The sequence below is a fragment of the Rattus norvegicus genome, chromosome 3 (assembly GCF_021556685.1).
Source record: "Rattus norvegicus strain SHRSP/BbbUtx chromosome 3, alternate assembly SHRSP_T2T, whole genome shotgun sequence".
Lineage (NCBI taxonomy): Eukaryota > Metazoa > Chordata > Mammalia > Rodentia > Muridae > Rattus > Rattus norvegicus.
This window is the reverse complement of record NC_141536.1, coordinates 19,127,868-19,147,199: the sequence shown is the minus strand read 5'-3', so window position 1 is coordinate 19,147,199 and position 19,332 is coordinate 19,127,868. Positions and strand designations below refer to the sequence as shown.

At 38.7% G+C, this 19,332-nt stretch overlaps 1 protein-coding gene across 1 annotated transcript; it reads right to left on the bottom strand.

Moving 5' to 3' along the window:
- Positions 1 to 17,552: 17,552 nt before the first annotated feature.
- Positions 17,553 to 18,488, bottom strand: Or1j12b (olfactory receptor family 1 subfamily J member 12B). Its single transcript, NM_001000383.1, is given in 1 exon segment — positions 17,553 to 18,488. A coding segment is annotated over 1 exon segment (936 nt).
- Between the last annotated feature and the right edge of the window lie 844 nt (positions 18,489 to 19,332).

Sequence of the window (19,332 nt, the reverse complement as noted above, 5' to 3'; positions counted from 1 at the left end):
TCTATAAATATCTGTTAAATTCATTTGGTTCATGACTTTTCTAAGTCTCTCTATGTCTCTGTTTAATTTCTGTTTCCGTGATCTGTCCATTAATGAGAGTGGGGTGTTGAAATCTCCTACTATTATTGTGTGAGGTGCAATGTTTGCTTTGAGCTTTTTTAAGGTTTCTTTTATGTATGTAGGTGCCCTTATATTTGGAGCATAGATATTTAGGATTGAGAGTTCATCTTGGTGGATTTTTCCTTTGATGAATATGAAGTGTCCTTCCTTATCTTTTTTGATGAATTTTGGTTGAAAATCTATTTTATTCAATATTAGAATGAGCACTCCAGCTACCTTCTTGAGACCATTTCCTTGGAAAGTTGTTTTCCAGCCTTTTAATCTGAGGTAGTGTCTGTCTTTGTCTCTCAGGTGTGTTCCCTGTAGGCAGCAAAATGTTGGGTCCCCATTGCATATCCAGTTTGTTAATCTATGTCTTTTTATTGAGGGAATTGTGTCCATTGATGTTGAGAGATATTAAGTAATAGTTGTTGCTTCCTGTTATATTCATATTTGGATGTAAGATTATGCTTGTGTGCTTGTCTTCTCTTGGTTTTGTTGCACAACCATTAGTTTCTTGCTTTTCCTAGGGTGTAGCTTGCTTCCTTGTGTTGTGCTTTACCATTTATTATCGTTGTAGCGCTGGATTTGTAGAAAGATATTGTGTAAATTTTGTTTTGTCATGGAATATCTTCCTTTCTCCATTTATGTTAATTGAGAGTTTTGCTGGATACAGTAACCTGGGCTGGCATTTTTGTTCTCTTAGGCTCTGTATGATATCTGTCCAGGATCTTCTGGCTTTCGTAGTCTCTGGTGAGAAGTCTTGTGTTATTCTGATAGGTCTGCCTTTATATGTTACTTAACCTTTTCCACTTACTGCTTTTAGTATTCTTTCTGTGATTTTTGCATTTGGTGTTTTGACTGTTATGTGACAGGAGGAGTTTCTTTTCTGATCCAATCTATTTCGAGTTCTGAGGGCTTCTTGTATTTTTATGGGCATCTCCTTTTTTAGGTTATGGAAGTTTTCTTCTATGATTTTGTTGAAGATATTTATTGGTCCTTTGAATTGGGTGTCATCCCTCTCTTCTATACCTGTTATCCTTAGGTTTGATTTTCTCATTATGTCCTGGATTTCCTGTATGTTTTGGGCCAGTAGCTTTTTCTGTTTTACATTATCTTTGACAGTTGTGTCAATGATTTCTATGGAATCTTCTGCTCTTGAGGTTCTTTCTTCTGTCTCTTGCATTATGTTGGTAATGCTTGTATCTATGGCTCCTTGTCTCTTCCTTTGGTTTCTATATCGAGGGTTGTCTCCCTTTGTGCTTTCTTTATTGCTTTATTTCCATTTTTAATTCCTTCACCTGTTTGATTATGTTTTCCTGTAATTCTATCAGGGATTTTTGCATTTCCTCTCTATAGGGTTCTGCTTTTTTATTTGTGTTTTCCTGCATTTCTCCGAGGGAGTTTTTTTGTCTTTCTTGAAGTCCTGCATCATCATGATCAAATGTGATTTTAAATCTAGATCTTGCTTTTCTGGTGTATTTGGATATTCAGTGTTTGCTTTGGTGGGAGAAATGGGTTCCGTTGATGTCATGTCCTCTTGGTTTCTGTTGCTTGGCTTCCTGTGCTTGCCTCTTGCCATCACATTGTCTCTGGTGTTACCTTGTTCTGCCATTTCTGACAGTGGTTAGACCATCCTATAGGCCTGTGTGTCAGGAGTTCTGTAGACTTGTTTTCCTGTTCTCTTTAAGCCAGTTATGGGAACAGAGTGTTCTGCTTTCAGGCGTGTAGTCCTTCGTGTCTACTGTACTTCAGGTATTCCTGTGGGCCTGTGTCCTGAGTCCACCAGGCAGGTCATTTGGAGCAGAAATTTCTCTCTCGTCTCAGGCGTGAAGTTGCTCCTCAGAGCCAGGTTTCATCTCTCTATGAGGGCAGCAACCAGAAGGGCCTGCCCCCCCTTCATTTGGGACCTTGTGCACAGGGGGCTCAGATGGCATTAGGCGTTTTCCTCTAGAGTCAATAATGTGGACAAAGAGTAGTCTCCTCTGGCTTCACAGGCATGTCTGCCCCTCTGAAGGTCTAGCTCTCCCTCCCACAGGATTTGGGTGCAGGGATCTGTTTGACTGGGTCCCTTCATATCTGGGCCATGTCTGGACCACAGTGTGAGTGCCCCTATCTTCCTGTTCCCAGAGGCCCTATACAGTTTCCTCTTGGGCCAGGGATGTGGGCAAGGGTGGACAGTACTGGCGGTCTCTCCTGCCCTGCAGTCTCAGGGGTGTCCACCTGTCTGGGCGATGAGCTATTTCTCCCACGGGGTTTGGGAGCAGGGAGCTGTGGGCTGGGATCAGTGAGTTTCGGGCCCCAGCTCAGGATGATATTTTCTAGTCCTATCTATTTGCCAGCAAAACTCAGGAGGTCCCCATTCTTAGTATTGATTAGTATTCCATTGTCTTAAAGAATTACATTTTCTGTATCCGTTCTTCTGTCATCTGACATCTAGGTTGTTTCCAACTTCTGTCTATCACCAGTAAGGCCACAAGAACATACCAGAACATGTGACCTTGTGGCTTGGTTGAACATCTTTTGGGTATATTCCCAAGAGTGATATTGCTGGGTCCTTATATAGATCTATTACGAATTTTCTGAGGAACCTCCAAATTGTTTTAGAGTGGTTGAACCAGTTTGAAATCCCACCAGCAATGAAGGAGCGTTTCTTTTACTTGACATCCTTGCCAACATGTATTGTCACCTGAGGTTTTGATCTTAGCCATTCTGATTGGTATAATGTGGAATCTCAGAGTCATTTTGATTTGCATTTCTCTGATCCCTAAGAACTTTGAACATTTCTTTAGGTTCTCCTCAGATAGTCAAGATTTGTCTGTTGTGAATTCTCTGTTTAGTTCTATATTTCATTTTTTGATTGGATTGTTTGGTTTTTTTGGTGGTTAGCTTCTTGAATTATTTACATATTTTGACTATTAGCCCTCTTTTGGATGTGGGGTTTGTAAAGATTGATAATACTGTGCTGTGGGACCTTTTGAAGTTGGACTAGATGTATTTCTTATTATGCTATATTATTTCCCCCATAGGCTCATATGTTTGCCAAGGAATTGAATGTGGTGGTTTGACTATGCTTGGAACAGGGAGTTAGGAGCCTGTTTGGATGTGTGACATTGTTGGAGAATAATGGCCTTGTTGGATGAAGGATGTCACTGTGGGCATGGGATTTATAATCCTCATCTTAGTTGCATGGAATCCAGTATTCTCCTAGAGTTCTTCAGATGAAGATGTAGAACCCTCAGCACTTCCCGCTCCATGTAAGCATGGATGCTGCTATGCTCTTGCTCTGATAATGGACTGAACCTATAAGCTGGCACCAGTTAAATTAGAGTTACCTTGGTCTTGTCTGTTCACAGCACTAAAACCCAACCTAAGAGAAGACCTCCTCACAGCCATGGAAACACTGAGACAGAAGTTGATATAATGGACTGGGATACTGATGTGATAGGCCTGCCTGACCTTGCTGTTGTTTTAGGACTTTCAAAAGCTGTGGGGTGCTTTAAATGGGGCTGAATGGGCCATCCTAGTAAGAATATGGAATACATTGTTTCTGAGGGTGATTTCAACTGTACAGACCTGACCCAAAAAGTTTTTCTTAATCTTTTATCTCCTTGAACATAGAATTTAGTTATATTTTACTTCTTGGTCCCTTATTCTTTGAAGCATGCATTGTGCACTTTTCCTTTCATATATATATATATATATATATATATATATATATATATATATATGTAGATATATATAATGATCATATTTTTATTTTATAGAGGATTACCAGTAAAGACCCAAAGCCTATTTGGTCTAATTTTCATGACACAGACAGATAATGGTTATTTAATGCCTTGACCCTGTCTGTCCAATCCTTGGCCTGGTAAAAATCCCTGAGCTAACATCGGTTTGGTAACTGCCTCATTGGGACTGCACATAATAACATTCATTTGGGAAAGAACATCCCCCCAGAGAATAATAGGTAAATCTGGTATAATGTAAGAGTGACAGTTCCTGAATTGCCTTCAGAATTTGTTCAAATTAGGGTCTGCACAATGACCTGAGGATTTTTAGACTGTCCTACGCCCTGGAGCTGGGTGGAAGAATCAGTCAATGGCCATGTAGCTGGTCAAATTTTGCTTGAAATGACTATGGCATCAGTCCCAGAGTCTAACAGATCTTAAAAAGACTTTCCATTTAATGTAAGAATAAGCATGGGGTAAGAGGCAGAAATCCTTTGGGCCCAAAATACCTCAGATATTCTGCGTTCTTTTGGCTTTCTTGAGTTTTTGTAATAGGGATTGTGAATTGAAATTTTGGGAAGTAAAACTAACTAAGCAATGGCCTGTTGAGTAGATATAAATATGGGGTCATTGGAGGCTCTGGCCAAGACCTGCATTTCCTCATTTTGTTCTGTGTCTATTATCCCTGGAATAATCTGAAGCCCTTTAATGGGAGAAGCATGGCCCAATATCAGTCCCTAAGTCCCTAGAGGCAAGGAACCGTAAACTCTGAATGCCTTCTTCAGGTGTTAAGATTGTGCTGAAGGAGGCACAGAGGTCCAATCCTGAGCTACAGTTTGTGGCCCACCAGATATAGGCCACAGAGCAAACAGGGGAACGTTGGAAGTCTAAAGAACAAACCCTATTGCCCCGGGGCCTGTCTGAGGGAAAGGGACCGGAGGCTGCCCCCATTGGAAGTTTACTGACTGGCAAGGAGGCAGACGGCATCCCTGACTGTCAGTCTTGGCCTTGCATTCTCTTGCCCAGTGGCGTCCACGATGACAGTGGAGACATAGGGTTGCAGGGCTAGGGCGTGTGGATGGAGTAACACCCATCTCTTCCTGTCCTGTCAAGTTAGTTTTTTCTCTTTGATTCATCTTGGGATAAGGGCATTCTCACATGAAATGACCCACCTATTTACAATTAAAGCAGGTTTTGGGGGTGTTTGACACCCCCACATACTGTAGGGCAGCACCGATTGCTAGTCCGATAGCATGACTAGTTCCTGCTCAAGAACACAGGCGAACATATTCACCTAAGGGCTTAGAACAGTGGTTTTTAAAATATCTTGGCAGGCTTGGTTAGTGTTCACAAAGGAAGTTGTTTTATAAAGGGATTTTCAGGCTCTTGTATGCCAAAAAATCGCTCAGCCATTTCAGTGAATCATCTGATGAAGGTACTATATGGCTCATAAGGTCCCTGAAGGACCTCAGTCAAAGAGGCAGGAGCGCCTTTCTTTGGAGAAAGTTTTTCTCCAGGAAGCCAAATAGGCCTGGTGGACCTAGGCTAACAGGCCGGGGCAACAACATTTGTGCCTCAAGGGTATGATATGGTGGCTCCCCTGAAAGTTTTGCTGAGATCCAGAAGCAGGAGCTGGCACAAGAGTGATTTTTAGTTTTACTTCTGGCAAGCCTGTTACTGAGCAACACTGGCCATCAGATTGGTGTCCGTACTTCTGTAAGTTTAGCTAGAACATTAGGTTTTGTCCAATGAGCTTGTCCTTTAGGTGAACTTTAATATGTTCTTTTTCTGTCCTAATTTACTCAATGTTGGGGTCTCAGGCTCTCAGGCAAGTCGGCTCCCCACACTTAATCACCTCACAAAGATACTCGTTCAGCTATGTTAATTGCAGCTTTACTTATAATAGCCAGGAAACAACCTAGATGTCTCCCAACTTAAAAAAAAACATAAATATAGAAAATGTGGTACATCTACATTATTCAGCGATTTTAGAAATGATATCATGAATTTTATAGGCAAATGGGTGGAAATTGAAATTCTGAGTGAGGTAGCCCAGACCCAAAAGGACATGCATGATATATACTCACTTATAAGTAAATATTAGCCATAAAATACAGGGTACTTATACTGTACTATGCTCCACAGAAACAAAGAAGCTAAGCAAGAAGGAAGGCCCAAAACATAAATTGTTATCTTCCCCCTGACCCCTACAAAAGAAAGAATGCTCAAGAGAGGATCCTTAAATCTCGCTTAGAATGGGGCAGTAAATACTCATAGGATGCAGATATAGGGAACGAACTGGGTGGGAGAAGGATGAGGAGGGGAATAGGGGGTATTTCAGGATCAGGTGTGGGGAGGAACAAGAGAGAGATGGCCAGATGGCTATGAGGATATATGAAAATCTGAAACCTACATGGGTGGGGAGTTACAGGGCATCCAAAGACCTAGTGTAAGAGAGGTACCAAAGAATCAATGGGGGTGACCTTAGCTGAGATTCATAGCAGCGCTGATATGGAACCTGAAGAGATACTTCCTGTAGCCAGGCAGGAAGTGATATAAATACCAACACACCTATAAAACTTCCAACCCAAAATGTATTCTGTCTATAAAAAATGCAGGGACAGGAGATGGAACAGAGACTGAGGGACTTATGAACCAAAAACTGGCCCAACTAGAGACCCATCCCATGGGTAAACAATAATCCCTGACACTATTAATGATATTCAGTTATACTTGCAGCCTGGAGTCTAGCATAGCTGTCCTCTGAGAGGCTCCATCTAGCAATTAACTCAGTTGGATGTAGATACCCAGAGCCAAATAGTGGGTGGAGCTTGGGGAATCTTATGGAAGAGTTGGGGAAAGGAATTTTGGCCCTGAAGGTGATAGGAACTTTACAAGAAGAGCAACAGAGACAACTGACATGGACCATTGGGGTTTTCAGAGACTGAACCACCGACAAAGTACATACATGAACTGGATATAGCCCCCCCCACATATGAAGCAAATGTGAAGCTTGGTCTTCATGTGGGTACCAAACTACTGTAGTGGGGCTATCCCAAAAGCTTTGCCTATCTATGGTATATGTTCTAGTTGGCATGACTTGTGTGGCCTCAGTAAGAGAAGATGCACCTAGCACTGTGGAAATGATGTCCCAGGGAGGGGGATGAACAGGGTTGCATCCTCTCAGAGGTGACAAGAACAGGGGAAGAACTCTGCAAAAGGGCACTTGAATAGAGGGTAATGTTTGTGATGTAAATAAATAAAATAATTAATTAACACAAAAGCAAACAAACAATAAAAAATAGCTTCCACATGTAGACATGGAAACCATAAGTATTGCATTCAGAAAACTACATAAGACTTGCTATGTGACTTGAGTATGCTCTGTTTTTCTGTTTCTAAGAGTCAAGAGGATGAGGTCAAAAATGCTGATTCATGGGATGATTAAAATGGCCCTTGGGGTAAATTATTAAACTGATATGCAATCTCTAAGGAAACAGCTTATGCAGTAGTAGCAAGAAAAGACCAGGCTTTGGACTGCAAGAGAGAGATATCTCAAGCAGATTACAAACTTGTCAGCTAGTATCCATCATTGACTCAAAGTCATTGTTTTACCACTCCCATTCACCTCTTCTTCAGAACCCTCTGTCAGGTTGAGGCTGGTCTTGAGCATACAAAACTTTTGGGTTTGGCTCATGGCTTGGGTGAGAAGTGGAATCCACTGTTGCTCCTGTAGCAGTCACACTTTGTGATCTCCCAAATAATATTGAGTAGTTCATGGGACTTTTCATCAGTGTACACTAGGGTCAACAATGTCAACGTTTATAGAGTCTTAGCTTTAGGGGATCCTGAGGATGTCATAGCAGGGTCCATCCTGATACCTAAAGTGGGTCTGGAAGTCTGTCCTACCAATGGCACAGTTGTTGGGTTATTTCTCATCTTGCTCATTTTCCTTGAGAGTAATGAATCCAAGTTTTTATTCTGTTGAATTTTACAGCCATGGGCATTGTAAGGATTGCCATGTGTGGACCTTTCTATTGGAGCTTCAGGGCCTGGTGTTTATGTTTCTCAATTGAGACCTTGTCATCTGGTTTAAAGCAATGGGGATTAGGAGGGGAAGCAGATCATAGACGTTATTGATGTGTGAACACATTTGTTTTTCTACCCCGTGGAAAGCATATTTTTCAAGAATTTCAGATTGAAGTTTAGTTAGAAGAGGGGTGGGTCATAAAGAATCATAACTAACGTGTAAGGGGTATTTCTGGCCTTGTAAAGGGCATAGTGAAGGATGGGTAGTCATTTTCCACATTTAATTTAGTTAAGGTCTCCTTTAGGGTCCAATTCATCATTTCTTTCTATCCTGAGATTTGGAGAGAGTATATATAATGAATCTTATACTTTGTCTCAATACTTTAAACAGGTGACTTTGTTATCTAAGATACAAAGACACGTTCACTGTCAGATATAAATAGTGAGGGTAGCCTATACCTGGGGATGAGATCTTCTAGCAATTTTTGGCTACTACAGCAGCAGGTTCCTTGAGTCTGTAAAAGGCACTGTCCATTTAAGGAGTCCATTTAAGATATTCTCCTACTACCACCACCCCTAGTGGTGTCATAGAGTGGCCTAGGAATCACCATAAATCCTGGCATCCAGAGTTTGAAGAACCCTGCTAAGCCCAAGGACTCATGAATTTGATACTAAGTCTGGGAAATGGGAATGTTGAGGATCATTGGTTTCTGAAATGGAGACAGGAGAAAGTACCTAAGGTACTTTCCCTTGGGTATGTACCTAAGGTAAGTTATCTCCTTTTATCAGAGCTGCTATTTTTTCTATGGATACCCAAAATCCTCTCAGTTCTCTGAGAAAGGTGCTTGTGACCAAATGGCAAGTGTCTTGATCTGGCATAGCTATGAGGTCAATATAGTTACATGGGGCTGGGCCTGCTGGTACTCTCCTAGGTCTTCATAAAGTGTCTCATTAAAGATGTTGAGTGAGTTCTTGAATGACTGTAGCAATCTAGTCCAATTTGGCTATCCATTAAGTCCAGACTCTGAGTCCTCCAAAGGAAGGCAAGCATGGACTGAATAACTGGCCTAGAGGCAAGATAACGAAAGTGTTGTTGAGGTCCAGTATGGTGTAGATGTCTTATTCAAGTGTCAGACTGATCAGAAAAATGTAAAGATTGGGCACTGTAGGGTGAATATCTTCTACCCTTTTGTTGACTGTACTAAAGTCCTGTATAGACATTACAATGGGGCTTTCTTATTGGCAGGAGAGGGGTGTTTCAGGATAACTGGCAGGGGATTAGTAGCCCTTGTTCTCAGAATTGATCTATGTGTGACATTCTTCCTAATTTTGCCTCCCAGGGCATAGGGTGGACTCTGGCAAGGCTGGCATTGGCTTTTTTTGCTTTAGGATTTGGAGCTTGATGTTTTGTAGTCCGCATGGGATTTTTTCCACCAGTACCCCTGAAATATCTTCTTATAACCTTTCCAGGTATGGGTCACCATATATAAAAATGAATAATTAAAACTAAACTAAACTAAAAATTCAGCAGTGAGGTCTGCTCTATCTCCTGTACTCAATTCCCCAAATCCAAGGTCTGATTCCATCCCTGGAGGTCTGCTGCCACCAGGGACAACTGGATGTGATTGCTATGATTCGATCCCCTGCCTACTCTATCTCCTGGTAATCACAGCATCTGTGAGGTGTGCCGTGTCTCCTCTGGGCTCTATCTTCCAATGCACACCTCTACCTGCAATCTCTGTTGGCTGCAGACATCTGGGAACATTAGGTGAGAGTTCTCCCAAAATTCTCTGCCTGCAGCTTCTCCCAGGAAAACCATCAGCAATGAAGGGTGAGCCCACCCTGTTTCCTCTGCACTCAACTTCTTACATCATACCTATGCCTAATTTTAGTATTTTTTACATGCATTACATCTCAACCTCAGTTTCATTTACCTCCAGTACGTCCCTTCAGCCATCATCTTTGTCCCCCAGATCCACTCTGTATTGAGAATTTTAGATTTCTGGTTTCTTTTGAAAACTCGGATTCATCATAAAAAATACGTACTATTTTAATTACACATGTGAGATATGAGGCACTTTCAGATTTTCCACAGCAGCTGATTGCCAGGACCCAGCACTGGCATGGGTCTTCTCTCTTGTTGGTAATTCTTGAAGCTGTGGAGTGGGAAGAGCATTGGTGGAGGGTAAGACTTTGTCTTAGGAGATACAGGGATAAGGCTTTGTCTTACAAGACATTTAGGGCTTTGTCCAAGTTACTATGTTACTGTAACTGATTTACTTATCTAAGTCACTCTGCTCTGCTACTGTAGCTGACCTGGCTTCTGTGTTCCTCCGAGGCCAAAAACTGCAGTCTCTGGCACTTAGCACCTCATTCTAAAACAGCAGAAGATATCGTAGATGATTAATGGCTAGACCCTTTTTCCTTTTGTCCCTATGCCTCTTGCTTGCCAGGTTAGTGGAAAGTTTGGGACAATAAACTTCTATTGAATCAAGAGAAGTGATGAATAGCACTTGCAGAAGAAAACTTTTACATAGGCGAATATACATAAACATATATAAATTCAAATACAGATTCATGAATGCATTGTTGTACATTTCCACTACACTAGTTGGGCCTGGCTGAAATGCAGTCTCACAACTACATTCTTACAAATACACATGCATACATTCTCACACTTACATACTTATACACATCTATACTTATATATACATATGGAGCAAAAGACCAAGCACGAGTGCAGAAAGAGCTCACTCATTCTCGATGAAAAATGACCTCCAATATTTATTGCACACATAAAGAAAAAGTTTCTATCCTTTTAATGCTAAATGAATTAAACTCAAGTTTGTTTAAAAAAAAAGCTTGTTCCATTTAATAAGGTTAAGCCTGTCCTTGTTGATAAGGACAGCCTGTTCTGTCCCATGGTAAGGAAAAAGCTGTCTGCTCATTCTGCTCTCTGCAGATATTTTTTTCTTCTTTGCCTCTGCATACTGTAAATTGCTCTCTTAGTATTTTAAATTACCAATAGTCTCTAAGTTATTCCACGCTGCACTCTCCCTCTAATCTTGCTCCCTCTTTCTGTTCTGATGTCCCAATAATGCTCTTACTTTCAACGCCTCTTCTCCCAATGTTATGCTTATACTTCTAAGTTCTTAAGTTGAGTTCTGTCTAAAAAGTGTTTTGTCTAAAAACTTCACCTCATCTTGCTTCCTCTCTCAGCTTGGTTCTTCTCAGCCTAGATCTGCTTATCTCAGTTCTCCTTCAGCTCAGTCCTTCTTAGCTCAGTTCTGACTCTTTGCCCTCAGCACTTAAGCATTCAGAATACAAGATCACATGTTACAAAGTTCATCAAAAGTTCACACAAAAAATAAAATCATAAATTGAAATAGAAGTTTACAATAGAGAATGTTTCCAGCATATCCATAAGCAGCAATTATCTAGCTAAATATCTATCACCTGTGTCAGCTCCACAGGTTCACTGAAGATTTAAAACCATGACTAAGCTATTAGTGAAGTTTTGTGTAGATAAACTCAGTCAATATTTTATCCTCTGTCCTAGTACCTATAATAAATTGTAACTTCCCTTTTTATGACCTTTGGTTAATTGTTTTACAACCCCTTGGAATATGCTCTGAGTAAGAGAATGTCTGGTTACCATCTGAGAGCAATTAACTGTTGACACTTAGGAGACTGGCAGAGATCTCACTGCATTTTTTTACTATCAGAAAAAGACTTAACAGAAGTCCCACTATAAAAGAGTTTAATAATCACTGTTATAATTTTAGGAATTCTTATAGGATCGTTATTAAGACTTAAGAAGTCATCTATTTGTCTATACCACACCACTACAAGACAGTACATCTTTGTAGATCTGCAGAGATCTGTTCCAAAGAGGATGTGCTATTACTTAATGAATGTTATACATGTTTAATAAGAACAGGAAAAGCATTTCAGTAGCAGGAATCTTTCCTAAGATAAATCTCTTACAACCTTGCTTAATAAGGGTGAACTAGTCACAGATTGTATAATAATCCAAGACAGGCCACCGCAGGATGATCGCCTTCTAGATATTAGCTTGTCTCTTTACAGCTCCTGACCTAACTATGACTTGCTTCATCCTTTAGTAAGGACATGATAGTTTCTGTGATTGGGTGATATTTTGAACTCTGGGACAGCTCAGAGGGTATTAAAATTCTAGGGCCTGAGAGGTGGGGTTGGCTGTTGCTGGTTATTCTTGTGGGTTGTTGGATAGTTTCTGGTTGTTGTTGGTCATTGTTTGTTAAGTAGTCATGTGCAAGAAGAAACAACAACAGGAATCGGATATCCTCGTGGCACATGAGTGTTGAGCTCAAATTAATTTCAAAATATAAGGGAACTAGTAACTAGAGTACTCCCTTTGCTTTTGCAAATGGAGTCTGAAAAATGGACAGGTCTTCCAATTTATAACCTCTGTGCTTTTCCTAATACCACATTCCTTATTTATTCTAAATAAATCAGAATATTTGGTATTTGCAAGGTAATTTTTTTCAATAAAGTAAAAAACACAAATCTTAAAGGGATGCAATAATATATCAGGTAACTGGAGAAATGACTCCAGTATTAAGAATACTTTATTCTCCTGCATATGACCTAGGTTCAGTGCCCAGCGCTCACATATTTGCTCAGAATCAATTGTAACTCTAGTTCTGGGATAACTGATGCCCACTACCGGCCTCCTCAGGTACTGTCATAGTATACATAGTATACATACACTGATGCACATAAAATAAAAAAAATGCATGTTTAAAGATATTGGTAAATGGAGCAGCAATCCACTGAACTGAGAACAGGACCCCCGTTGAAGGAATCAGAGAAAGGACTGAAAGAGCTTGAGGGGGCTTAAGACCCCATATGAAAAACAATGCCAACCAACCAGAGCTTCCAGGGACTAAGCCACTACCCAAAGACTATACATGGACTGACCCTGGGCTCCAACCTCATATGTAACAATGAATAGCCTAGTAAGAGTACCAGTGGAAGGGGAAGCCCTTGGTCCTGCCAAGAGTGAACCCCCAGTGAACGTGATTGTTAGGGGAAGGGTGGTAATGGGGTGAGGATGGGGAGGGGAAGCCCATATAGAAGGGAAGAGGAGAGGTTAGGGGGATGTTGGCCCAGAAACCCGGAAGGGGAATAACAACCAAAATGTAAATGAGAAATACTCAAGTTAATAAAGATAAAAAAAGATATTGGTAAATGGTTTTTATTTTTTAAAATATATTTGTTGAGAATTTCATACACATATATTCAGCAAAATAAGATCTTACATACATATTTTTCATATTTAACTCCTTCCATTTTTCCCAAACAAATGCCTCCCAAATTTTTGTCTTACCATATTTTAATAATGTGATAAATCTGATTAGTGCTGTTTGTATGTGCATGGATGTAGAAGCATTCAATTGATCTTAGGCTGTTTATCAGTGGTCAGTATCCCAAAGAAGGATTCTCAATTTCCAATAGCCATCACCTTCCATTAACTCCCCATCTCAATTGTGGCCTTAGTAGTCCCTCTCCTCCTCAGTGCTACAATTTTGATTTTCTGCATGTCTTATTCAGTAGCCACAGCTTCTGTGCATTTGTGAATATATCAATTCTGTGATGTACAGAAGACCGTATTCCACCGCAGTTTTCCTGAAACTCTGGTGCTTACAATTTTTCAGTAATGGGAGACACTTGCAATAATAATAATAATAATAATAATAATAATAATAATAATAATAATTCCCCACTACATGCAGTGCCTGAGAAAGCCTACAATACATTATGTAGCAGACAAACATCAATTGGGAAAGCATGAAAAAATATGAGCATTGTTTGCATATATACGGGAACTCCGTAAAATACTAATAGAAATTATGGGTGCTCTAATTGCCCATCATATCATTGTGAGATTATAGACTTTTCCTGTACAGGAATATAGGAAGCATGCTTAATTTTCTCTAAACCAGTAACTGATGCACAAGCTTCTTTATAAACATTCTAGGAAAGGACAGTATGTTCTTACCTCCACAGTATTACACCTGCCCACATCTGTACTAGTAGTATAAAAAATAAGGATGAAAGCAAATCAGCCACCTGTATGACAAATATCAATAGGTTTATTAAAGAACAGAACTATAGTAGAGAGGTGAGCAGTTATTTGCCATCCATTATTTTTTAAGAAACAAAATAGAAATTTTACATTTACCAAGCATCATCCAAAAGCTGACATAAGAATTTCCTGACCCTCTGTCAAACTATCAATTAGTAAAGTTTTCAAAAATTACAATTATTTGTGAGAAGTTTCAGATTTGTGAAACTTTATATAGTTTTCTTTTGACCCAGAAGCCATTTCCTCCTAGTAATAGTTTGATGAAAATGATCCTCAGATGTTTTTATGTTTGAGAGGTTTGTCACCAGTTACTGGAACTACTGTGGAAGGATTAGGAACTAGATGTTTGTTGGAGGCTATTGTGTTATTGGTAATGAGCTATTAACTTACAGATTCTATTTCTAAGACCAGTGTCTGTTTTTCTACCTTTGGATCAGGTTGTAAATCAGTCATCTACTGTTCTAATTGCGTGTCTCTGGTACATGATTTTGTAACCATGGAGTACTCTTTAAAACTGTAAATAAGCCCCTAGTTAGACACTTTCTTTTATAATATTTGCCTTGGTCATAGTCACTTTTCAAAACAAAGAACACCACTAAAACACCACTCTTGATTGCTTGTATTGGTGTAGTACAGTTGTTCCTATTGAACTTATATTGGTTAATGATTATTATCTAAAACTTTCTTTGTGTTTAATATCCAATTCTACAGAGTTCTTAGGATCTTTTGTTTTGGTTTGTTTGTTTACCATTCTGTCTGCCTTTTTTTGAAAATTGAATTGTAATATTTATCCACAGTTACAGCATCTTATACAATAGATTTTCTTTCGTAAAGTCCATTTTGCTCAATTTATTCATGACTCCCTTTCTCTCTTCTAAGGGGTTAGAACCATTGCTCATTTTTATTAGCTTTGTCATTTTTACAGTTTTTTAATATGATACTACTATACCCACCACTTTTAAAATTGGCTCCTATTAAACTCCCCTGAAGACAAACTTAGCAGATGATGGTTAAACTGAGTATACATATTCTCTATAATCTACAACTCTCTGACTATACATTTTACAAGATCCCCTGCATTTAACCTCTAAATAAACATAGATAAATGCTTGTAGTATCCTTCCTTAAAGAAAAGGTTCAGCCACTATGTTTTAGCTACCTTTCTATTGTTATGATAAAACACTATGACCAAATCTACTTTTAAAGAAAATTTATTTAGGGCTTACAGTTTCAGACATGAAAACTTCATGATCATCATGATAGGGAGGCTGGCAAGCACAAGAATGAAGCAGCAGTGGACAGCTTGTATATCTGATAAACAAGTAAGAAACAGAGAGCAATACTGTTTTGAAAGAGAGCAATAGGGTTTTGAAAGCTCAAAGCCCACCTTCAATGACTGACCTCCTTGAACATGGCCACACCTCCTAATGCTTCCTCAATGGTTACACCAACAATGGACCAATACTCAAATATATGAGACTATAAGAGCCATGCTCATTCAATTCACCATGCAGTGAAAACCCAAATTGTGTTTTTATCTTGCAGTAGAATAGGAATGTATAGAGAATATTTTCAGAGACAATGGCACACAACAAAAGCAAAGTGTAAGAAGAATAGACATAGTAATTTCTCTCATAAAATAAAACAAAACACTAAACCTTGTAAGTTTGAACAATCTACAATCCATGAACAACTGTTATACCTCCAAGGAAAATATTGAAAATAGTCAACATACTGGTTAACATCAAGAGATAATATGATACCACTGAGGAATGAACAGCAGCAACACTGACAGTTTTCTACTATTTAGTTTAGAAATTAATGAGTATTTTTAAATTTTATTATTATGATGTTATAGGTATATAACATATACCTTATAGGTGCATATATTTGAATATTGGTCCATAGTTGGCATAACACATATAAATATAATTCAGCACACATATCTAATGCATATTTAGAAATGCAGAAGTTATTTCAAATGTTCTAAATAAAATGTCCAATAACTGTATAAAATATTGGTTGTTTTAAAAATAATAAGCAGCAGAAATTTAACACAGTTGCAGACATGCACAACTCACTTTTGCTGAAGTTTTGCTATGTGCTAGCTGAGTAGCATTTAACTAGTCTTTAAATTCTCCTCTGCTGCTTTGTCTATATATCTGTAATACCATCAACTATTATCAACTGATTTAAATCAGTTAAGAATGTGCTTCCACAGAGAATGATTATTATGGACCAAAGGCAAAATCATTTTATGGGATGTGACATTTTTGTAATTGATCAAAGAGCTGTCTTTCTCCTTTTCTTAATAATTTATTTGGATTAAATCGCTCTTCAGATCTCCTTGAACTCAGTTGAAGAGTTTGATATTTCCTGATGTCCATCTAGCTATTCTTCATCACCTACTCAGAAAAGCAGTCTCCTTAGGACACTGAAGCCTACCTCCCCCCACCTGCCCAGAGGCTCATGTCAAAATCTCACATCTAGGTGTGATGCCTCAGTTTACTCCCACTGACCAGGATCTTCATGGTCCAGACAAGGCTTGTACTTATTACTGGTTATATCTTTTACAGGGTACAGTGTGTTTCTGCTTTATTTAGTGTCCCAGGGCTAAACATTTATCAACAATGAACTGAGTACTATCACACATTCAAATTATAAAAATTATTTACAAAATTGGCAGAATTGCAGATAAAATAGGAAATAAACATGGCCATAGGTTACTCAGTAGGTACCAAATTACGGAAAGAAAAATAAATGTTTTCATAGTTTTCACTGAGCAGTGGCTATAAACATATACAGTAGTTCAAAGGCTAGAATAAAGAACTTCATATTAAGACATGGTAAATATTTAGTAAATTAATATACTTTCTTTGATGTGAATATTATGAACTGTTTACATAGATGAAAACATTATGTTATACCCAGTAATATTCTGACTTTTTTGAGTGTCAACTACAAAAATTAAAAAATAAATGAAAGGGGCAGAAAGGATGGCCCAGAAATTAAGAGAATTGATTGTTTTCCCAAACGGTCAAGATTTTATTCCCTTCAACCATATACATGTTCACAACAATCTAGATGACCAATCACAGAGGATCTGACACCCTCTTTTGAAATCTTCAGGCAATAATCACATATATAATACACAGAAATACATGTGAAAAATGAATAAATATATTAAGTAAATGTGATTAGAGTTACTGCCAAAAAATAAGAGTATATAATAAGATGAAAGATAAAAATAAATCATAAATCTAAGAGAAGAAATACTTGTCATCTTCAGAGAGGAAAAGTGACAAACTTGTCAAATAAAGAAGACTTTGTAATGACAATATAAAAAAGTAAAATGTTTGAAAGACAAAGAAAAGATGAATGAGTATTATGAGCAACATTTCAAATTTGCTGAAAATCAGTAAGATTGTAAAACAGACAAGAAAATTGTGCAAGGAGACATGAGAGAAGAAAAGAGCCATGTGAAATTTCCCTGACAGAATAAAAGCTGAATGGAGAAAAGGAGGAGGAAGTAGGGATGCTAACAGTGAAGACCATGCCCTTCACTATGAACAAATTCTTCTGCTGAGTATATTTCTCAGTGCTCCTTTCATATCACGATTCCTGAGACTATAAATAAAGGGATTCACCATGGGTGTGACCACAGTATACATCATGGACACAATGGCATTCTTGTCATTAGTGTTCTTAGGTGAGGGGACAAAATATAGTCCAATGATGGCTCCATAGTACAAGGAAACCACACAGACATGTGACCCACATGTGGACAAGGCTTTGCAGATTCCCTTGATTGAGAGAGTTTTCAGAATGGTGACTCCAATGTGGCCATAAGAGACCAGAATGCATATGAATGGCAGGGTGATAACCACATTACCTGAAACAAGAATGACCAGTTCATTGATGGTAGTGTCTGAGCTAGAATGCTTCAGCAAGGTAGACAGGTCACAGAAGTAGTGGGGAATGATATTGTCTCTAAAGTGAGTCAGTTGAGCCAAGAGAAGAGTATGCACGAAGGAATTCGCAGTAGATAAGACCCAGGAAACTACTACTAGAAGGAAACAGAGGTTCTCATTCATAATATGTGAATATTGCAGAGGGTGGCAGATGGCCACATACCTGTCATAGGCCATTGATGTCAGAAGAAAGCTCTCAAGATCAGCAAAAAATGAAAAGAAATATACCTGCATAATGCAACCAGCATATGAAATGGACTGACTGTGCGTCAGCATATTTATAACCATTTTTGGAGATGCAACTGATGCAAAAGAGATGTCTGTGAAAGCCAAGTGGCTAAGAAAAAAGTACATGGGGGTGTGTAGGTGAGAGTTCAGCTTGATGAGAACAATGATGAGCAGATTTGCCAGCAATGTGGTCACGTACATGGTCAGGAACAGGGCAGAGTACATGCCTTGGTTCTTTGCCTGAATGGGGAGCCCTAAGAGGATGAACTCATAAACAGTGCTTTCATTATCTCTCCTCATGGTCTTGCTCTTCTGCTGTGAGTGAACAGAAGAAATGGGAAAGAGAAGTAATTTTGAGAATTATATTGTAGAAACATTTTATGAATCATGAGTACTGAAAATGATGTTAGTTTAAACCACTTAATAATATCTGATTTAACATTAATAGGGATGTATTTATCACAGTAATATTCTAGTGATGGTAGGCAAAGGATATGACTTGAAAATAACAAAATGTATTTTGGAGGGAAACAATGAACCATCAGAACAATTATCAGATGAGATCCAGGTCCAGGTCAAGATGCTTGGATTTTACCAAGACAGTATTAAATTAATGAATTAGTATAAAAATTGAAATCAGCCAATAGATAATTCAGCACAGTTTCAATGATGTATGTGTTTTAAGATTTCATAGATGTACTTGCTCAATGATATCTTTCCATCAACTAAATTCAGATACTGGAACCCATGGTGTCACATTAGATCTGTGAGATACTAGAATCTGGGGAATTACTGAAAGTAGGAATGGCAGATGTTCAAAGCATTAAGAACATGAGTCTCTGCCAGTAACATAAAATACCAATATCAGCTTGCAAGCAGCTATGTGTTCTTCACAAATATCAGCCAAAGAAATACCTTGTGTTTTTTAGCGAATGCAAATGTCATATTTTATTCTTAACCTGCTTTTTTAGTCAAAGACAGTTACCTATACATTTATAGCATTTTTCTCTGTTGCCAAACTGGCATTTCTCTATTTTTCCTTTAATCGTGCACTATCCCTATGAACAATCACTAAACAACTTGAAAAGGAACCTGATAAAATTAGACTTGATATCCTTCAGCTAAAAGAACTTCGTGGTTATAC